General features: G+C 39.1%; 1 protein-coding gene across 1 annotated transcript in view; it reads right to left on the bottom strand.

The window, feature by feature from the left end:
• Positions 1–20,668, bottom strand: part of RARS2 (arginyl-tRNA synthetase 2, mitochondrial) — an 88,215-nt gene that overhangs the window by 35,414 nt on the left and 32,133 nt on the right. Inside the window, exons 3-6 of the mRNA XM_067702615.1 lie at positions 17,728–17,830; positions 16,253–16,336; positions 8,969–9,066; positions 1,028–1,083 (exon numbers count right to left, since the gene is read on the bottom strand). Coding sequence (XP_067558716.1) covers positions 1,028–1,083; positions 8,969–9,066; positions 16,253–16,336; positions 17,728–17,830 — 341 coding nt within the window. The remainder of the gene's footprint in view (positions 1–1,027; positions 1,084–8,968; positions 9,067–16,252; positions 16,337–17,727; positions 17,831–20,668) is intronic.

The raw sequence follows: 20,668 nt of genomic DNA, 5'->3' as shown, positions 1-20,668 counted from the left end.
TTCCTCATCTATAATCAGCAGTACTTAATAAACCGGGCTATTGTGAAATTAGTTGAGATAATACATGAAAACACTTAACATGGTAAGTTTCAATAATTATCTCTTCCTGGTTCAAATATTTCCCTTAACAACTGTCAAACAACTATCATGTTCAACCCTATGCTTTTGACTTACTCATGTAAGACAACAGCTTTTCTTATACATTGTATTTCTTATATTCTTTTTCATCAAGTCCTGTCATTTCCTCTCTTAAAATGCTGCTTGAGAACTTTTTAACAATGAGAGCTGACTAGTGCCGTAACAATCTATGCCACAAATACTGATTTCTCCAAGTCTTTAAAGTATTCCAGTACGGAATAAATGACTTTCTTGTAAGCATGCAAAAGACAGATTTCTATACTGGAAGACAGATTACATGAGATAAACTCCAAAATCCCTTCCAATTCTCATATTATACAATTCTAACTGCAGCTTTAAGATTGGGCTGCTACACAATGTCATGCTTTAAGTAAATGGAAACCATAAGCCTATTATACACTGAAGCATTACAGCCAAGAAGTACAACACTATAGTAATTTCTCTTTATTAGGATAGTCTTGTTTCAATTTTCAGTCTTGAAAACTCCGGTTAGTACTCACATGACGGAGACTGAGTTTCTTTTATATAACAAATATGAACAAAAAAATTGGGAGGATGACTATCAATCCCATATAACTGTTTTCATTTCAGCATCTTTCAGTTCTTCTTCATATGCATACATATTTTTAACAAGTTAAAATCAAAACATACATACCAGTTAAACCTGGTTTCTGAGTTAATCTTTTGGTTTTGAAACAAATTTTTTGCTATTTCTAAACCAATTTTTTCCATTTTTTTGGTGATATTTAATTAGCATTAAGCTCATATAAATTTCAACTTCTTTGTTTTTTGTCCTTTTGTTACTTAAGCCTTAAACCATTAGACTGTATCACCAAATACAGCCCCGAAAGGCATGCTCAGTATTTTCTGTGAAACGAATGACACTTACCTATGATGGTAGAACGCAAATGTCCAACATGGAATTTTTTGGCAACATTAGGTGAACTGCAAGATAATTGCAAAAGTTTACTTTTCTGTTCTAAGAACAAGAGTTCTAAAATGAACTAGGTCATAGCTCCATAGTTTAATACAATTGTGGACTAAAGCCTTTGGTAATTTAGGGCAAAGATAGCTAAAGATTAGACATTTAGAGCAAAGATAAATTAGATGTCAGAAAGAACCATCCTTAGTGAAAGTGATCCTCTGACTCATGAGGTAGTCACATAACATACACAGAAGTGGCACACTTAGGAAGCAGGTACATTTGAGGACTGATAAAAAGATGAGGAAATTCAGAGATATGTTGTGATACAAACAATGTACATTATTAGAAATTAAGTTTAGTGCACTACTTCTCAGTTCTTTAACTTCTTAAAAATTACTGGGGACCCCAAAGAAATTTTGTTTATATGAGTAATATCTATCAATATTTATTGTATCAGAAATTAAAACAAAAATATAGAACTATTTATATATAAAGCTTCCCAGGATAACCAGAAATAGGATTTGCCACTCCAAATTCTCAAGCAACACATTTATTACTCTTGGTGGTTGAGAGGTTGTAATCAATAATTTAACAATAGCAAATGCTTCTAGAGCACGTTCACTATCTGACAGGCACAGTTTGACATACTTTACATGCATTAATTCAGTTAATACTCAGAAGAGCTGTGATGTAAGGTACTCTCATATTTGTGATGAGGGACTTGAGATACAAAAAGGAAAAAAGATAATGAAGCCAGTTTGGCAATATCTTGAGGACTCTTGAACCTGGGTGATGAGCCTATGGGACTTAACATACCTTTCCTCTATTTTGTGTATGTTTGAAAATTTCGTAAGTTTTTCAATATTAAAAAAAGATATATTAACTAGAACACAGCTGGTTAAAATTGGTAAAGGGACTTCCCTGGTGGCACAGTGGTTAAGAAACCGCCTGCCAATTCAGGGGACACAGGTTAGATCCCTGGTCCAGGAAGACCCCACATGCCATGGAGCAACTAAGCCCGTGCGCCACAGCTACTGAACCTGAGCTCTAGAGGCTGCACGCCACAACTACTGAAGCCGAGGTGCCTAGAGCCTGTGCTCTGCAACAAGAGAAGCCACCGCAATGAGAAGCCTGTGCACCCCAACCAAGAGTAGCTCCCACTCACTGCAACTAGAGAAAGCCCGTGTGCAGCAAAGAAGACCCAATGCACCAGAAATAAAAATAAATAAATTTATATTAAAAAAGAAAAGTGGTAAAAACAGAGCTTAATCTTGGTCTGTCTCCAAAGCCTTGTTATCAATATTTCCCCTTTTAAGGGTATTACCATTTAAAAACTTGATCCTACAGATACCTGTGCACAATTGTGAAGTCATGAAACTATAAGGATACTCATTTAATCATTATTTAGAAAGAAAGCAAATGTTCTTCAATAGGGTTAAAACAACCAGCAAACAAGAAAGATATATAAAACACTGGTTTTATGAAACTAAACAACAGGACAGTGAAGGACTGTGATCCCTATGAGAACGTCAGCCAACAGGGTGACTCTTAGAACTGCCTTACTAGCAAATTCGGGAGATGTAGCTAAAGCAGAACAATCTATACCATGAAATGTTTATATTAGAAAAGAAGAAAGGTTTCAAATCAATGACCTAAGGCGCTCCTATAAGAAACTAGAAAGGGAGGCTCAAACCAAATCCAAAGTAAGCAGAATAAAAGAGAGTAATACAGATGAAGGTTAAAAAAAAAAAAAGACAGAGAAACTGTTAGATATCCTAATCGCAGTGGTGGTGATGAGACCTGGACATCTTTGACAAAACTCATCAAATTACATGTTGAAATATGGTGAACTGTATTGTACTGTATGTAATTATACCTCAATAAAGCTGATTAAAAAAATCTCCAGACAACAGAATACTACGAAACAATAAAAATAAGCCAGCCCTGGATGTACTGATATTAGAGGAATGCAAGCTACATTGTTTAAAGAAAAAAGCAAGGTAAAGAACAGCATATAATGTGTGTGATCTGTTTACAAATGCAAAGAATATCTCTAGGTGGGTAAGCAAGAAACTGGTATTGGTGAATGCCCGTATGGAGAGAACTGGGAAACTAGGTTAGGGAGTACACATCCTTCTTACTGAATACCTGTCTGTAATCTTTGAATTTTTAAAAACTAGGTATTTATATTATCTGTCTAATAATAATAAAAAAGCTTTCTCATAGCTTTTGCATTGTTTTAAAAAACTGAGTATAGTTGATTTACATTATAGAAGTTCCAGGCATACAACAGTGAATCACAACTTTGAAAGATTATACTCCATTTATAGTTATTATAAAATGTTGGCTATAGTCCCTGTGCTGTACAATATATCCTTGTAGCTTATTTTATCCATCATAGTTTGTACGTCTTACTCCCCTACCTCTACCTTGCCCCTCCCCACTTCCCTCTCCCCACTGGTAACCACAAGTTTGTGCTCTGTATCTGTGAGTCTGTTTCTTTTTTGTTATATTCACTAGTCTATGTTTTAGGTTCCACATATAAATAATAACATACAGTACTTGTCTTTTTCTGTCTGACTTATTTCACTTAACACAATGCCCTCCAAGTCCATCCATGTTGCTGTAAATGGCAAAATTTCATTCTTTTTATGGCTGAGTAGTATTCCATTGTGTGTGTGCGCACACACGTGTGTCTTCTTTATCCAGTCATCTGTTGATAATACTTAGGCTGCTTCCATATCTTGCCTAGTTCAATAATGCTGCTATGAACATTGGGGTGCATGTATCTTTTCGAATTAGTGTTTTCATTTTCTTCAGATGTATACCCAGGAGTGATATTGCTGGATCATATGGTAGCTCCATTTTTAGCTTTTTGAGGAACCTCCATACTGTTTTCCACAGTGGCTGCATCAATTTACATTCTCACCAACAGTGCACGAGGTTTCCCTTTTCTCACATTTTTGCCAACATTTGTTATTTGTGGTCTTTTTGATGATACCTGTTCTGAGGTGTGAGGTGATATCTCCCTGTGGTTTTGATTTGCATTTCTCTAATGATTAGCCATGTTGAGCTTTTTTTTAAAAAATAAATTTATTTATTTATGTCTGCATTGGGTCTTTGTTGCTGTGCACGGGCTTTCTCTAGTTGTGGCGAGCGGGGGCTACTCTTCATTGCTGTGTGCGGGCTTCTCACTGCGGTGGCTTCTCTTGTTGCAGAGCACGGGCTCTAGGCACGCGGGCTTCAGTAGTTGTGGCTCTCAGGCTCAGTAGTTGTGGCTCGCGGGCTCTAGAGCGCAGGCTCAGTAGTTGTGGCACACGGGCTTAGTTGCTCTGTGGCACGTGGGATCTTCCAGGACCAGGGCTCGAACCCATGTCCCCCGTATTGGCAGGCGGATTTTTAACCGCTGTGCCATCAGGGAAGCCCCCCATGCTGAGCATCTTTTCATGTGCCTGTTGGCCATAGCTTTTGTACTTTTTCTTTAGAATTAGAAGAACTGAGTCTATCTAGGGCTTCACAAAACCTCCCTTGAAATCATCAATTTGCCATTTTCTACATTCCTGCTCGGAAGGGAATATAATGATACGGAAAATACAAATTCAATTCCTTTGGCAATCAAAGTAACTACTATGAATACAATTTGGACACTTTACTGGAAATTAAAAAAAAATCTTTCATGTAATTTCCTCAATCTTGTAAGAAAAGAGATAATATTACTCTTATTTTCCATACAAGAAAAGAGACTAGAGAAATAAACTGTCCCATCCAAGATGACTGAATCAGTTACTAAGTGAAAATTGTTACCCTGATCTCCTGGACTTCCATATTACCAGAGGTCCTCAATTTGTTTTTTGAGAACACTTCACACTGGGGAACAGCAGGGAGTGGGGAAGATTGTGTTGACGAAAGAAGAGGAAAGGCTACCACTGCTGACTGTGCTCCTGCAGATTTGATTTGAACAAAATAGGAAAGGCTGACTCTGTAGAGAGGAGAGAGGCAACAGTAGTTAGCTTCAATTCTTACTCTACCTACCACGTGGAGCCCAAGCCCAGCGGGGACAGTCATCTACGCTGGCACTTTATCACACTGCTCCTGGATCAGACAAAATATAGGGAAACCAACCACATATCAATATATCAGGGAGGCAGGAAAGGTTAAGGATACAGGATTCGGCGTTAGCTCTGTGACTATGAGCAGGTTCCTTGACCTATCATCACCATCATCATCTCAATATAAGGGGCAAGTTTCTTGAACACAGTGATTCTATCTCTTGCTTTGAGGGGAAAGTTGCCTGGTCTATTAGAGAAACTATGTAGTTAAAGAAATTCTCTCCTCCCACCTCTCTCATTTTCAGGACAAATTCAAGAACAATGTTTTCTATCAGTTTTTACCCTCTCCTCTACCTGTTTGTCTCTACTTTGAAACCACAATGATAAGCGCCACAGCAACTGGAAAACTTCTAAGGGAGAAAGCAGCTATGGTCCCACAGCAATGCCAGATGAAAAATAACAGAGAGCAAAGATGGCTGCTGGGAAATGGACTCTGCTTTCATCAGCATTCAGATGCTCATTTAAGTTCCAGCTTTCCTTAACTGCTTTAGAAAAACGTTGAGAGAGGCAAATCCATAAGCAAATAAACTGCCCTTCAAAAAGCCTATAGACTACAACTCAAATAGAACATGTTATTTTTAGACATAAGCATAAACAAAAAAGAGCATTATATGGGAAACACAAACTTTGGAGAAAAGCCAAAGAATCAGTGAGCAAGAAAGACTAAGGTCTTGGTATTTTGAGCTTGGCTGGGGAGAAGGGATGGTGAAGGGGAAGTGAACATTGAGAAGAAGGCATTAAAAGTGAGCACTGGTGGCAACTTTTCACGTGTTCACGTTTCAAGAAACTTGTGATGGCACTATTTCAAGGGTGAATGTGTAGTAACAGGTATTATTCTACTTTGCTACTGATTTTCCTTTGCTGTTGGTTAGGTAAGAGCAAGGAGTGTACAAGTTCTGAAGTACCTCCCCAGAGAAGGGTATGTGTCCTGCATCACTGTAAAGACATGAATGAAAAGAATTAAAGGTGGGCATCACTGTAAAGACATGAATGAAAAGAATTAAAGGTGGCTACAAATTCTTTGCCACTCTCCATTAAGAGATGTAATCTACTCCCTTGCTCTGAATCAGGGATGATCTTGTGACTTGCTTTGACCAGCTGACAGTGACAGAAGTGATGATGTGCCTGTTACAAAACCAGATATTTTACTATCTTGGAGCCCTGAGCACCTCTGTAAAGAGGTTTGGCTATTCTGTTGGAGAATGCAGAGAGAGAGATGCCTGGCCAGCCCTCAGGTGAGATGCCAGACAAGTAAATGAGCCACCCGGATTTCTAGCCCTAGTATAATGTCTAGATGACCAGAGTTGCATAAGTGACCACAGGCAAGTAAAAGAATCATTAGGCTATGTCCTCCCTGATTTCCTGGTCTACAGAGTCATGAACATTAAAGTGGTTGTTGTTTTAAGACACTAATCAGGAGTGTGGCAAACTTTTTCTTGAAGAGCCAGATAGTAAATATTTTAGGCCATCTGGTCTCTATCTCAATTATTCAACTCTACTGTACTCAACTGCCATTAGAGTATGAAAGTAGCCACTGTGACAATATGTAAATGAATGTGCAAGCCTGTATTCCAATAAAACTTTATTTACAAAAACATGGCAGGCTGGATTTTGCCCATGGGCTAAAGTTTGCCAATCCCTGTATCAAGTTTTTTAGTGGCTTGTTATGTAAGAGATGACTGAAATGACGGCAACTTTCCTTGGGGGATGGCCTTAGTGTAGTTCCTCTCTGGGGTGAGGATGACTGCAGAAGTCCCTCTCTGTTCTTTTGATGCAACAACATTTACACTAAACTTTAAATATCTTGATTGGAGCGCATCGGTAGCATAAGATTTATTCATAATATACATCTGCTCCATAAAATGGTTAGCTTACTCAACAATCAGTCCTTATCATAAACAGATGAGTTTACCCAGTCTTAGAGGGTCTGCTTTTTCTAAGAACATGACTGAGCGGCAGAGACAGTACAAATGTGGAATCCATAAAACCCATTCACCTCTGATTACCCCAGGTACTAATCATAACTTAGTTTAGCTAAGTTATCATCATAAATTATAATAATGAGTTAGAAAACTCATTATATTATATTATTGAAATAATATCTGCCATGTCAATTTTTAAAAATCTTCCACAAAAACATATACTTAAGACAAAGGCTCTAGCAAGTTCTATCTTTCTAAGTGGGAAAACAGCTCATCGAAGCTCTTCCTTGGCTGTTAGGAAGGCAAATATAATATTTCTAACAATGTTCAAGAGCTGTCATCCTGTCAGCTGTACCCTGAAGGTGACCCCTCTTCTTTTTTGGTTACCTAAAAGCAAGTCATAGATTAGATGGTTTTGTTGATGGCATATAAGAAAGTTATCATGAAGACTATTTAGAGGCACATTAAAACATCAGGCTATTTCTCTGGTAATTTTAAATAATACGCATTACATGTAATAGACCTTGTGATGTTGGATTCCAATTGGTAACATCAGTAAAAATTGAGTTCCAGTAGTAATAAGCACTCCTACAGTCCAGAACTTGGCTTCTAAATACCTCCCTCACAAAAAGTAACCAGGACTTCTTGGGGGACATGGACAATTCCAGGTCTGAGTAAGGTTGGAACATCTTATGCCAAAAAGAAAAGTACAGCAAGGCTTAAGGGGACATGCAAAGAGAATAAAGGAGCCTAATTTGGGATAATTTGAGTATAAAAACCAGTCATTTAAAAACAATCTTTTCCATGATCCAGCAATCCCACTTCTGGGTATATATCCAAAGGAAACAAATTATCTTGAAGAGAAATCTGTACTCCCATGTTCACTGCAGCATTATTCACAATAGCCAAGGTATGGAAACAACCTAAGTGTCCATCAGTAGATGAATGGATAAAGAAAATGTGGTATGTATACATAATGGAATATTATTCAGCCTTAAAAATGAAGGAAATTCTGTCATTTGCAACAACATGGATGAAACTGTAGGGCATTAAGCTAAGTAAAATGAGCCAGACAGAGAAAGACAAATACTGCATGGTATCACTTATATGTGGGATCTAAAGACTAAAAAGTCAAACTCCCAGAAACAGAGACTGGAGAAGTGCTTGTCTGGGGCTGGAGGCTGGGGGAAATAAGGAGAGGTTGGTAAAAGGGTGCAAACATTCAGCTATAAGACGAATAAGTTCTGAGGACCTAATGTATAACAAAGTGACTATGGTTGATAACACTGTATTGTATAATTGAAATTTGCTAAGCAAGTAGAACAAATGTTCTCACACACATACACAAAAAGTAAATATGTGAGGTGATAGATGTATTTACTAACTCAAAGGGGGAAATCCTCTCACAATGTATACACATATCAAATCATCATGTTGTACACTTTATCTTACAATTTTATTTGTCAATTATACCTCAATAAAGCTAAAAATATATATACATACATTATAAACACAACAAAGCTTGTTCTCTGATAATCACATTACTCTGAAATTCTTAATATGATAGTAACCATTATCTGTGCTTTAGGAGTCTACTAAAAGGAAGAACGAGGTCTTCCAAAAAAAAAAAACCCACAAAACTGTTAATACATAATTAAAAAAGAAACATAATAATCAGTAGGTACTTTGATTAAAGTCCAAAATTTTTATTCATGGTTTAATGATCAACTCACTGTGATTTTAAGGAAATAATATAATCTAACTAATTTTTAATTTTTCCATGTGTAATTCTCTGAGATCCCAGATGAAAACAGTAAAACACTCACCTGCCCAGCCAGTTGATTAACCAACACGTATGATGGGTAGGCACTCACCTGAACTCAACCACGATCTTCTTCTGGGGAAGGCCAGAAAAAAGTTCACTTTTTAATCCATATTTTGAGCCATCTTCAATCACTTCTTGTAGTACTGTCTGAAAAGTAAAAGGTATGGGACTTAATGAAGAAAAAATATGCAATTTTCTTAATTATTTTGTTACTGAGAACTAACTATTGCTAATTTTCACATTCTAATTTATGGAACTGAGAATTTTATAGTATTGTTAGCAGTACCACCTTCTTCTATCACTAATGCTAGTCAGAGCAGTCATAACACAAGTTAACATCTACGGGGCCTCTTTGCCCTTTTATACATCATGTCTATTCATCCTTATAGTAGCGAATGATGTAGATACTTTACAGATAAAGAAACTGAAGCTTAGAGAGGTAATTGCCAAAAGTCCCACAGCAAATAGAAACAACAAAACCAGAAGCAGCATCTAATATATTTTCTTTTTTTTTTTTGGGCTGTGTTGGGTCTTCGTTTCTGTGCGAGGGCTTTCTCTAGTTGTGGCAAGTGGGGGCCACTCTTCATTGCGGTGCGCGGGTCTCTCACTATCGCAGCCTCTCTTGTTGCGGAGCACAAGCTCCAGACGCGCAGGCTCAGTAGTTGTGGTTCACGGGCCTAGTTGCTCCGCGGCATGTGGGATCCTCCCAGACCAGGGCTCGAATCTGTGTCCCCTGCATTGGCAGGCAGATTCTCAACCACTGCGCCACCAGGGAAGGCCCAGCATCTAATATTTATCAAATGCATATTATGTGCCAGGCACTGTACTAAACATTTTATATGTATTATATGTATTAATTCTCACAACAACCCTAAGAGATGAGTATATTTTTACAAATGAGGAAACAGAAGCTCAGACTGGTTAAGTAACTTTCCCAAGGTCATACTGCAAAAACTTTGTTCACTCCACAGCTTATGTGTTAACTCTGCATGGTGCTGCTACTTTTGTGATACTAATGATCACAGTAATGGTAGAAAATAAATAAAAATTTATAATTTAAGTTCCTCTTGGCTACATAAGTAAAAAGCAAGGAGATATCACAGAAACTGCCAAAACATATTCCAGGTTAAATAACATAGAATTACTGTATGGTTCACAAAATTCATACTTCATTTTTTGCTAACAATGATGATGCACTTATTTATGTATTTACTTTTTACTGTAGGATTTTGAAATTACTGATAGGTTTTGATTTACTCATACTGATATTTGCTTCACACACAGTATTTGAAGTCCTAAAAATGTAGTTTATGACATGAAGGATTCTACTATCATAAGAGCTGGTTAAGACAGTCACTTTGGGACTTCCCTGGTGGCACAGTGGTTAAGAATCCCTGTGCCAGTTCAGGGGACATGGGTTTGATCCCTGGTCCAGGAAGATCCCACATACTGCGGAGCAACTAAGCTCGTGCGCCACAACTACTGAGCCCGTGCCCGTGGAGCCCGTGCTCCGCAACAAGAGAAGCCACTACAATGAGAAGCTCACGCACTGCAACAACGCAACTAGAGAAAGCCTGCATACAGCAACGAAGACCCAACACAACCAAAGACATAAATAAATAATTTAAAAAAAAAAAGACAGTCACTTAATGGAAAAGGCAGAGAAGGTAGTAGGAGGCAACAAAGCAACACTTTTAAGAAGCATCTGTAGAGTGCCAGGCTCAAGTCTAGATGCTTCTTTGTTATCTTTTAAGCCTCACAATCTTAAAATGGGCAACACTTTCCATTTAATAGATGAAAGAACTAAGTGTGTATTTGCCCAAGGACAAAGAAAATATTCTCTTCACTGACACTGTGCATTAGGACATACAGAGAAAGGACTAATATACAGACATCAAGTACAATAGTGCCTGTCCTACATGAGGGACCCATTAAATGTTTGTTACTCCAAGAACATGGGTCACAAGAAGATTGCAAGTGGGAAGGTAAATGTAAATGAGAGGTAATTCATACTCAGATTATTCAAAGGTTAAGGCGTACCCATCCTTTTGACTTTCTATCCCTTTTTATGTAACAGATGGTAGACTCCACAAAAGGTTAACAGCGGAAAGTTAGAATTCTCTTTAACAAATGACCCTTGGTTCATTGATTTCGCCGGCATAAACAAAAAAAAAGCAACTTTAATAAAAGACGATCTTACATGCTCCACTTCCAAACCATTCACTGACAATTCGACCTACCTGCTAACTAGCTAGTTTTCTCTACCATTTCACTGAAAGTGCTCTCAAAATCAGTATTCTAAATGCCAAACCCAATTGAACACTTAAATCATGTTTAATACATTACTTTTATGAATACATTCTTTTCGTAAAATTAAACAAATTAAGATAAGGCTGAAGTCTAGAGTCCCTTTTGTTCATCTGCCCTAATCCTGGTCCCTTCCTGCTTTCCCCCGGGGTAACTACCTTTCAAGCATCATTTTAGCTGATTACTATTCCCTTCTCCTTGCAACTACCCAGCTTCCTTGGTTGTAGTGACATCATTCTACTGAATTTTGCCTTCCTTTATTTCCTTTGAAGACCCCTCTTCCACTGCCTGCCCCCACTCCCTACACTCCCTACCCTGTGCTCCTTTCTTGCTTCTAGCTCCTTACTTTACACTTCTCCTAGGTGTAAAGTCCTAAGATTTTACTACTTACCTACCAGAACCTTGTGCTACAGATTGATACAGTCAACTCAGGATTAAACATCTCTCTCAGGCACTTCAAACAGAATATACTCCTCTTCCTTCAACGTTCTTCATTTCCACGAATTTCACTCTGAACCCCCCAGGTAACCAAGTCAGAAACCTAGGAGGAGTTCCTAAGATCTACCCTTTTCCCTCAACCTCCAGAACTAACCACCTGTTAATCACCAAACCCTGTGAGTGCTGTCTCCCAAATATTATAATTTTCCCCTCTGCCCTGGTTTAGACTGTCATCATCTGTCAGCTACACCGCTACAAAAACAACTACAACAAAACAATAGCACCTAACTATCTTCTTATATAATATACATATTTAATCAGGTCTATGTTCTGTTTAAAGCCTTCAATGATTCCCTACCACTTAAGAGATTTTCCCAGTTTCTGGGTTTTTACTTTACATGCATATCATTTTTACTTTTAATTTTGAGGAAATTGATTTGTTGAAAGGCACATTGTAATATCCATAAAAATCACAAGCTATAAGTGTTAGTTTTTCTGATGACATATAACTATTAAAATGAAATAAATTTCATAAGTGTAAGAAATACCAAAAAATCATGTGTGCCACCTGTGGTACACATAACACACCATGGAAAATAATGACAGAAGAAAAAGCTGAAACTCTTATGCAGAGCATGTAAGGTCTTTCATACTGTGTAATTTCATATTCTCCCCCATGCCATCCTATGTGCAAATCATACTCAGTCACCTCCTGATTTCCAGACAATGCCATGTTTTTGACTGTACTGTCCCAAACTGTCCCCTCTGCCTGGAATGTCTGCCCTTGTATCTCCCAAGTATATTCTTTATCTTCACCCCAATTCAAGGTTATCTCCCGTCTCCTTGAGATAGATTTACTTTGAGGGAGTAGGGAAAAAAAAAATTTACATGTACCTTTCTTTACACCAGGACTGCATCTTATACATGCCCTCATTATATGATTCATCCCACTGTCTAGCCATCACACATTACACTGTAATATTTTTTGTGCTTTGCTTTTTTAGATCGTAAGCTCCTTGAGGGCAAGATACATGCCACTTTGTCTTCAGATTTCAGTAATGCAGTTCCTGGCAAATAATAAGCAGGAAGTTTATTGAATTAGTAGGCACAAAGAAGAATGTCAGTGAGCTAGTAAAGTTCTCTGATATTTTAACAGAGTAAGTTAGAGGCCCATCTATTCACCAATATGTATGTTTAACGGTAAGAGGTACTCAGTAATGTAAATGTAGGTTCAAAAAGAATCTATAACCAGAAATTAAATCTTTCAAAGGTTTAACTTTTTGGAATGCTTTAGCAAATTAACAAATATTCCAATAGGCGGGTGCTTTCTGTTTATCCACCACCATTATATTTTCTGTGGATGATTCTGTCATTTTATCTAATTCTTTATTGGTCAATATATATTTTTAATTTATTTTATATATTTATCTTTGGCTGCGTTGGGTCTTCAGTGCTGTGCACAGGCTTTCTCTAGTTGTGGCGAGTGGGGGGCTACTCTTTGTTGCAGTGCACGGGCTTCTCATTGCGGTAGCTTCTCTTGTTGCGGAGCACAGGCTCTAGGCCATGTGGGCTTCAGTAGTTGTGGCTCACAGGCTCTAGAGCACAGGCTCAGTAGTTGTGGTGCATGGGCTTAGCTGCTCCGTGGCATGTGGGATCTTCTGGGACCAGGGCTCGAACCCGTGTCCCCTGCATTGGCAGGCGGATTCTTAACCACTGCGCCACCAGGGAAGTCCCTGGTCAGCATTTGACAGCTCTCAAAAGAACTTCTAAGGAAGTTACCACTACTTGACTGGTCAGTTCCTTAGTCAATAGCTGAAAAGTGCTTAATCATTAATCCTTTCCATGTGTTCAGCTAATTGACACTACCCATGACTTGAATGCATCCACTGCCTATTGACATAAACTCAATTAGTGAAATAATGAGCAGAGTTAGAGCCACTTAAATCAGTATCTCTTTTTTTCCCCTTAAGTTTTGTTAGAGCATGCACAGTTGAATTCAGCAAATAAAAATGCATGTGTGCATGTGAAATAAGAAATTGTATTATCCACGGTATATTTCTAAGGCACACCTAAAAAACAGGATTTTGTTTGCCTTTTTCCTATTTGGTTAAACTCATATTTTCTCTTTTTTCTCCCCATAAACTGAATTAACTATTATTCAAAGTTAGTTTCTTCTGAAAGTCATCTATAGACTACTGCCAGGTAGAAGTCTGGTACCAAAGTGATAGTTCTTCACAATGATAAGTTCTTCTAGCTTTGAAAAATGTATTATCTAGTCTCAGAGATTTGGCAGTTCCTACTACATTTAATTTTACATTTTAGCCTCCTACCTTTGATGATGATTTATATGAAGACATTATAAGCCATTATTAGCGATCCAAACCTAAGCTAACATTTAATCATCTCTGGTGCTGCCAGTGCTAGTAATTCAATTGCAATGCAAGAACAGATACATTTTATGCAAGGCTAAGTTTGTACATGTGGAAACAATGATACAAATTCATAATTCTCTGCTTGAGGAGTAAGTTTTGGACATAGATCATTGGCTACATGTGAATCTCAATAACTTTAACATGGAAAAAAAAGTTTTATAAAGGTCCTAAGAAGGATTGAATTTTCTTGATATGATCTGAAAACTTCAGACATGCAAATGAACATTGTTTAAGGCCTGAAAATAATGGAGCCACGTGTAGAAGGAATTAGGCTTTGAGCAGATAAGAATTATTATTAAAAAATTGTAACACAGGTACATTCAATACTCCCTTTTTCAGACTATGGGTGTTCACTGCTCTAGGATGTATCTTTACTGTGACACTGAGCAGGCTACTGTAAGCATTCTGCTTGTTCCTTTAAAGAAAGTCACACTAATATCCAGATCCTCAAAGCTACAAGGAAGGGAGGGTTTCCATGTGAGAAACAGTAGCTGGACCTCAAAGCCCTAACTCTTTTCCTCCGTTGTCAATTGAGAAGGATTTGGGAATATATTTAATAAGTGAGCTAGTGGGCATCCTTAAACAGATAAAATCTCCTAGTTAATTAATTGTAATAAAGCATGAAAATTCATGGCCATTGAAATTTTAAATTATTAACTATGCCTTGCCTCGAAATATGAACTATATTTCTTTCAGCTAAGCTGGCTATAAAGGCAAACTTCATCTACCGTACCACATTTTCCCATAGTAAAATTGCCTATCAAATGGCCTAAAGTTTGGAAGGCATGTTGGCAAGTTCCATTTCTCCTTCCATAAACACTGAGACAGCAACTGGAGGAGGAAAGAGTCACTTATTTAAAAATGGTACATTAGATTCACTGGTTTGCTAAGTTGACACGAAATGCTATCAAGAGCCCAACAAGTTGTAGACGCTTTTTAAAAAGCTCACAACAAATTTTCCTTGTCCTTGTGACAGATTTTGGTTTAACAAGTTTGTCTTGAACTAACAGTGAAAAAAAGATAAAAGAGTTCAAAGATCTAGAGACAAGAATGAAACACTAACTCTCCTTCAGAAGAATTATAAGGCTGATGGGTAAATGTCTGTAAACTATGTAACCTTGGGAAGAAACTATATTATTAGAAATTTTGGTTTTACAGTTATTTTCAATTCAAGACCATAGCATATACTAAGTCTGACCAATCCAACACTGGTGTGTATTTCTTTTTTTAAATTAATAGACCAAACCATGCATTATGATAAATTTTAAAGTTCAACTGAGATAAAACTGAACAAATGGTCTCATATCCAGGATTACTTGTCCTCCATGGGCTCACTCAAGGGAGACCCAATTCCTCTATGAGGTTTCCCCAACTCCTTCAGGTCATCCAGATTTTACCATATCTGATGTTTCTTATGCTTATTATATCACTTTTTAAAAAAAAATTTATTGTTTTATTAAAAGAACTGTCTTATGGTTTCTCTTATATAAATCTTATGCTTCCAACAGATTACAGGCTACCAGAGAGTGAAACCAGCAGTACTTTTCTTGTATTCAATATGGAGTCCATTAATTCATTTAACAATAGTTATCTCGCACCTACTGCATGCCTGGCACTGTGCTAGGAAACGGGGATGTGAGAAAAACAGATGCTATAAGTCCTAATGGAAATTAGAGTTTAAAGAGCAATAGGCATTAATCAAATTGGGAATTCCCTGGCGGTCTAGTGGTTAGAGTTCTGCACTTCCACTGCAGGGGGCACAGGTTTGATCCTTGGTCAGGGAATTAAGATCCTGCTTGCTGCGCGGCACAGCCAGGAAAAAAAAAAAAAAAGAATAAATAAAAAATTAATTAAAAAATAAAGTTATAGAAAAAAGATGTAAGATAGCAACTACAATAAGTTTTGCAAAGGAGACATATACAGTGTTATGAGCGTATATGAATGAAGGGGTCAGAAAGGCACTGCTAGGGAACCTCAAGATCTGTAGGATAAGCAGATTTAACTTGGGGTGGCACTCCAGGCAGAGGGATCAGAATGTGCAAAGATTCTAAGGCAAGAGGAGGTATGGTAAGTTTTAAGAACTGGAGGGAAACCACTGTAGCTGAAGTAGAGGGAATGAGTGAAGGTGCAACAGCTGCAATATAACCCATTCTTACCTTTGTTAATAGTTCTCTGTTTATTTTGAAATTTACAGTCCCTGGACCGGTGCTGATTTCACTCACCACTGTGTCACATTTTAGCTGAAAAGATAACAAATCAAGTAAAACAGGCATGTTATGAAATAGGCTTAATGAGCTTTGTAGCTCTGATCCTATCAGATTGACTCCCAAGGGCAGCAGGTGGGTCCTCTCTCACAGTCATTGTGTCTGGACCTCGGCTTTAGCCCATCTCCCCAGTTCTGTCATTCTATTTGCATTTACACGTTTTCTTCTTTTCCGGGCTAGAATGCTACTCTGTATTCGAAGTCTCTCTCTTCCACCTTCCCATTCTCTCACTTCAAATTCTCTTTCTAACGTGGAAAAAAGGGAGCATCACTTTACCCCCACCCTAGGTACCTTGACATGCAATGAATTCTTTTTATTTCATCCGCCTTGCATGAGAGTGACAGAACATGACATTCTGTCAGGGCATCCGCTAGAACAACTCACACACACACATAAAATGTAAATAATTTAAATGCTCGGTCTTCAATGGATGCGCTTTACATTTTTAACCAACTAGATGTTCAAAGCACCCGAGACACCCAAGAAGCATGAAGAAATTCCTGCTGTCACTGAGGAGCCACTAGCCTTTATTTTTGAGAACTCACAGGAGAAGGAGGAAATAAATCTTGTAATTAGGATAATTTTATTCCTGGTATACTTCCTGATAAAAATCTGGGGTAATTTTTGTGGTCAAATAAACATTTACTTAGCTACCAAAGCTCCTTTATCATATTCATTCTTTAAACATTTTTTTCTATGAAAGTGACTTTCATTGTTTGGACTCTTCAGTGTGCCCATGCCCTCTTCTGTGTCACACGTAATAACCTTATTTAAAAAAAAAAACTTCCCCCAAACCTGCTTTTCTGAAGGTATTACGCTAACAATTTAGATGTGGTCATTCACCACAATCCTTTCAATTCCTCTTTTAGATACGGAACGCATCAGAGAAATTAGAAATGAAAGAGGTTTGTTAAATCATCTAACCACTTCTTCTCTGCAATCATGATTCTATTTACATCTAATCATTTCTTCTCATATTTTAACGTTCATCTTCCCAGAAACTTATTTTTAAAACTGCAACCCACTGCTCTAATTTATCAAGCTTGTTCTCCTAAATTCAGAAGTCCATCCAGCTTCAATCTGTAAATTTAATTAACACTTCAGTCTTCCTGTAAGTAGTTAATCAATAACTTGAATAATGTCAGCTCAAGAGGAATGTTTTATACCTGATTTCAAAAACCATCCTAACCTTATAGTATGCAGCTAAAATAAATTTAAATTATACTTTTCAAGGTGCCTTGGGAAAAAACGCTATTAAATTCATTATTATGGCTGAGATAGCCTGCAGAGATAGCTTGCAGAGTAGTTTTTTCTTTGAAATACTACATTTATTATAATGTCAAAAAGAGATAATAGTGCTAAAGTACCTTCTCTGCCAGTCTCACGGTTTGAAGTTGAATATCTGGTCTTGAATGGTCATTGTTGTTTTCCAATAGAGAATCCACAGAAAGCTGAAAGTCAGCTACTTCTCTAAAGACAGACATTGAAACAGGAGAAGGCTGTTACCTTAAAAACATTACTAGTGTAACAAACAAACAAATGAAAAAGACTAATTACTCTGTGTTCTCTACATTGACACAATTTTATCAGAAGGAATTACACTTTCAAAATATAAAACAATCAGAAATATCATCACCTTGTATTGATTTAGAACTTTATCTTGCATCACCTTACAAAACTCTTCCGCTTCCCTTACCTAGTTGTAGCTTTATGATATCTCTGTGGGAGAGGGAGAGCAACCACCTTATTTGATAGATGTGAAAAATTATGTCCGGCAAGTTCAACGTCTCCCCTAAAAATCCTCCTGCAACTAATAAGCAGACTCAGTAAAAAGCTCAAGTCTCTTGACTGCTTCTATCAGTACAAATCTTCTTCCACTATTCCACAAGCTTCCTTCATTCAAGTCCCTTCACTGACCTTCAAATGACCAAAGCACAATTTTTAAAAAATGTTGTAATCTGAGTTTCAACGTGAGAGGAAGAATATTCTTCTTAACACTGAGTAGTTCCTTAAGGAGGCAGACAGTGCTGTTCTTTTCATTGGGCTGGTGATGAAACAATGCAAAAACAAAGAAACCAAGAAACACAAAGCAACCAATTAGTGAAAACAATCGTTTGCTTCAGAAGAGCAGTTATCCCTAGGAAAGGATGGTAGGGAGTGGAATCAAAGTATATACAGGTGGCTTCAATGGTATCTATAATGTTTGATTTCTGAAAACAAAAATTTGGAAAAAAATTAAGACCTGACATATTCGAAAGTGAGCATGAGTGTTCATTACATTATTAGTTATAAATTTTCTGTAGTTTGAAATCTTCTAGGTGTAAAAATAATTTTAATTAATATACAAACATCCACATAATTACCAACACTGAACATCCTCTGATGTTTAATAATGAACTAGAGAATGAGACTTTATGGGCAGGATAAGTGGGTTGAACCATTACCTGGCTAGCCCATCTGTAATGCAAAATAGAGGAGCACAAATCACTTCCTTCTTACCACTCTTGAAATTCAGGCACATGACTAAAAAATTCTGTGTGGCTTCTGATCACATTAAAGAATCTAGTCAATAATGACCATTAAGAATTTTCCTGAGCCTTGAGAAGTGACCAGGGCGGCAGAATCGAAGACCCCGAGCTTCCTTCCTTCCACATGCACACCAAAATTGCAGCGATTTACAGAGCAACTATCCATGAAATCCACCTGAAGACTAGGAGAAACTATCTCCTACCACTAAGGAAGGAACCACAATGAAACAGTAAGGGGCAGAGATGTGGGAGAGTCAAAACCCACAAATAGGAGGATAATTACAATTACAGAGGTTTTCTCCAAGGAGCAAAGCCCCATACTGGGCTCCCCAGCCTGGGGGGTCTACACTGGGAAGATGAGCCTGCAGCATTTTGGTTTTGAAAGCCGGTGGGGCTTACTTTCAGGAGAGCCAGAGGACTGTGGGAAATATAAACTCCACTCTTAAAGGGTGCACACAAAATTTCACAAGCTCTAAGACCAGGGCAAAAGCATAACTCGAAAGGAGCATGCGTCAGACCCACCTGCAGATCTTGGAGAGCCTCCCAAAGAGCAGGAGGCAAATGGAGCTCACCCTGGGGACAGAGATGCTGACAGCAGCCAATTTAGGGAGCTCACCCCGTCAGGACACTGGTGCTGGTACGTGCCATTTTGAAACCCTCCCTCTAGCTTATTAGTGCTGGGACCCAGCTTCATGCACCAGCCAGTCCTCACCACCTCTGGGATACCCCAGGCCAGGGACTTGGCCCCACCTACCAGTGGGCTGACACTAGCCCAGGGACCCCCAAGCTGCCAGAGGTGGTCATAGGACCCTCTTTACCCAGTGGGGTGGACACCAGCCCTGCGACTCCCTAGGCCCTGCAGCAAGAGACACAGCTTTGCCCACTAGTGGGCCAGCATTAGACTCTGGACCCACTGGGACACATCCCCACCCAACAGAACGCTGACATCACCTCCAGGATAGCTTGGGCACCTCAGCCAGCCATGTCAGGATATGACCACACTCACCAGTGGGCCATCACCAGCCCTGTCAAGAATCGATCCTGCCCACCAGGAGGCCACCACCAGCCCCGGGACCACCCAACACCAATGGCCCTATCCGTCAGCAAGCTAACACTAGCTCTGGGACTCTGAGCCCCTGCAGCCAGCCACCCCAGGACTTAGCTCCCCACCAGAGGGCCAGCATTAGCCCCAGGACCCCCTGCAGCTCTGTAGCCAGTCGCCTTCTGACCCAGCCCTGCCCCACCTGCTGGCCTGCACCAGGCCCTGGACTCCCCTGGCAACACAGCCAGCCACACCAGGACCCAGCCCTCCTGACCAGCCTGTCAGCACCAATAATTGGACGCATCAGGCCAAGCAGCCAGCTGGGCAGGGACACAGCCCCACCAGCTGCCCTGGGACTTGGCCCTCCTACCAGTGAGCAGGCACTAGCCCTGGAACCTACTGGGCCTTGGCCCAGCCCTAGTGGGCTGACACCAACACTGGGACCACTAGGGCCTTGCAGCTACAGATGCCAGAACCTGGCTCTGCCCACCAATGGGTCAGCACTAGCCCTAGGACCCACTGGGGCTCTATAGCCAGTTGCCTGGTGACCAGGCCCCAGCCATCTATTGGCTGGCACCAGGACCTGGACTCCCCTGGCCATGAGCTCCACTGCACCAGGATCTGGCCCCACCTACCAGTGACTGGCAGCCTTCACACAAGGCAGGGTCTGGCAATCCACTGTCCTACCCACAAAAGAGCCAGGCCTACTTGCATGCCCACAGTAGTCAGCCTGCCACA

Source organism: Pseudorca crassidens, chromosome 13, assembly GCF_039906515.1.
Source record: "Pseudorca crassidens isolate mPseCra1 chromosome 13, mPseCra1.hap1, whole genome shotgun sequence".
NCBI classification, from domain to species: domain Eukaryota; kingdom Metazoa; phylum Chordata; class Mammalia; order Artiodactyla; family Delphinidae; genus Pseudorca; species Pseudorca crassidens.
This window is presented reverse-complemented; position numbering and strand designations above follow the sequence as displayed.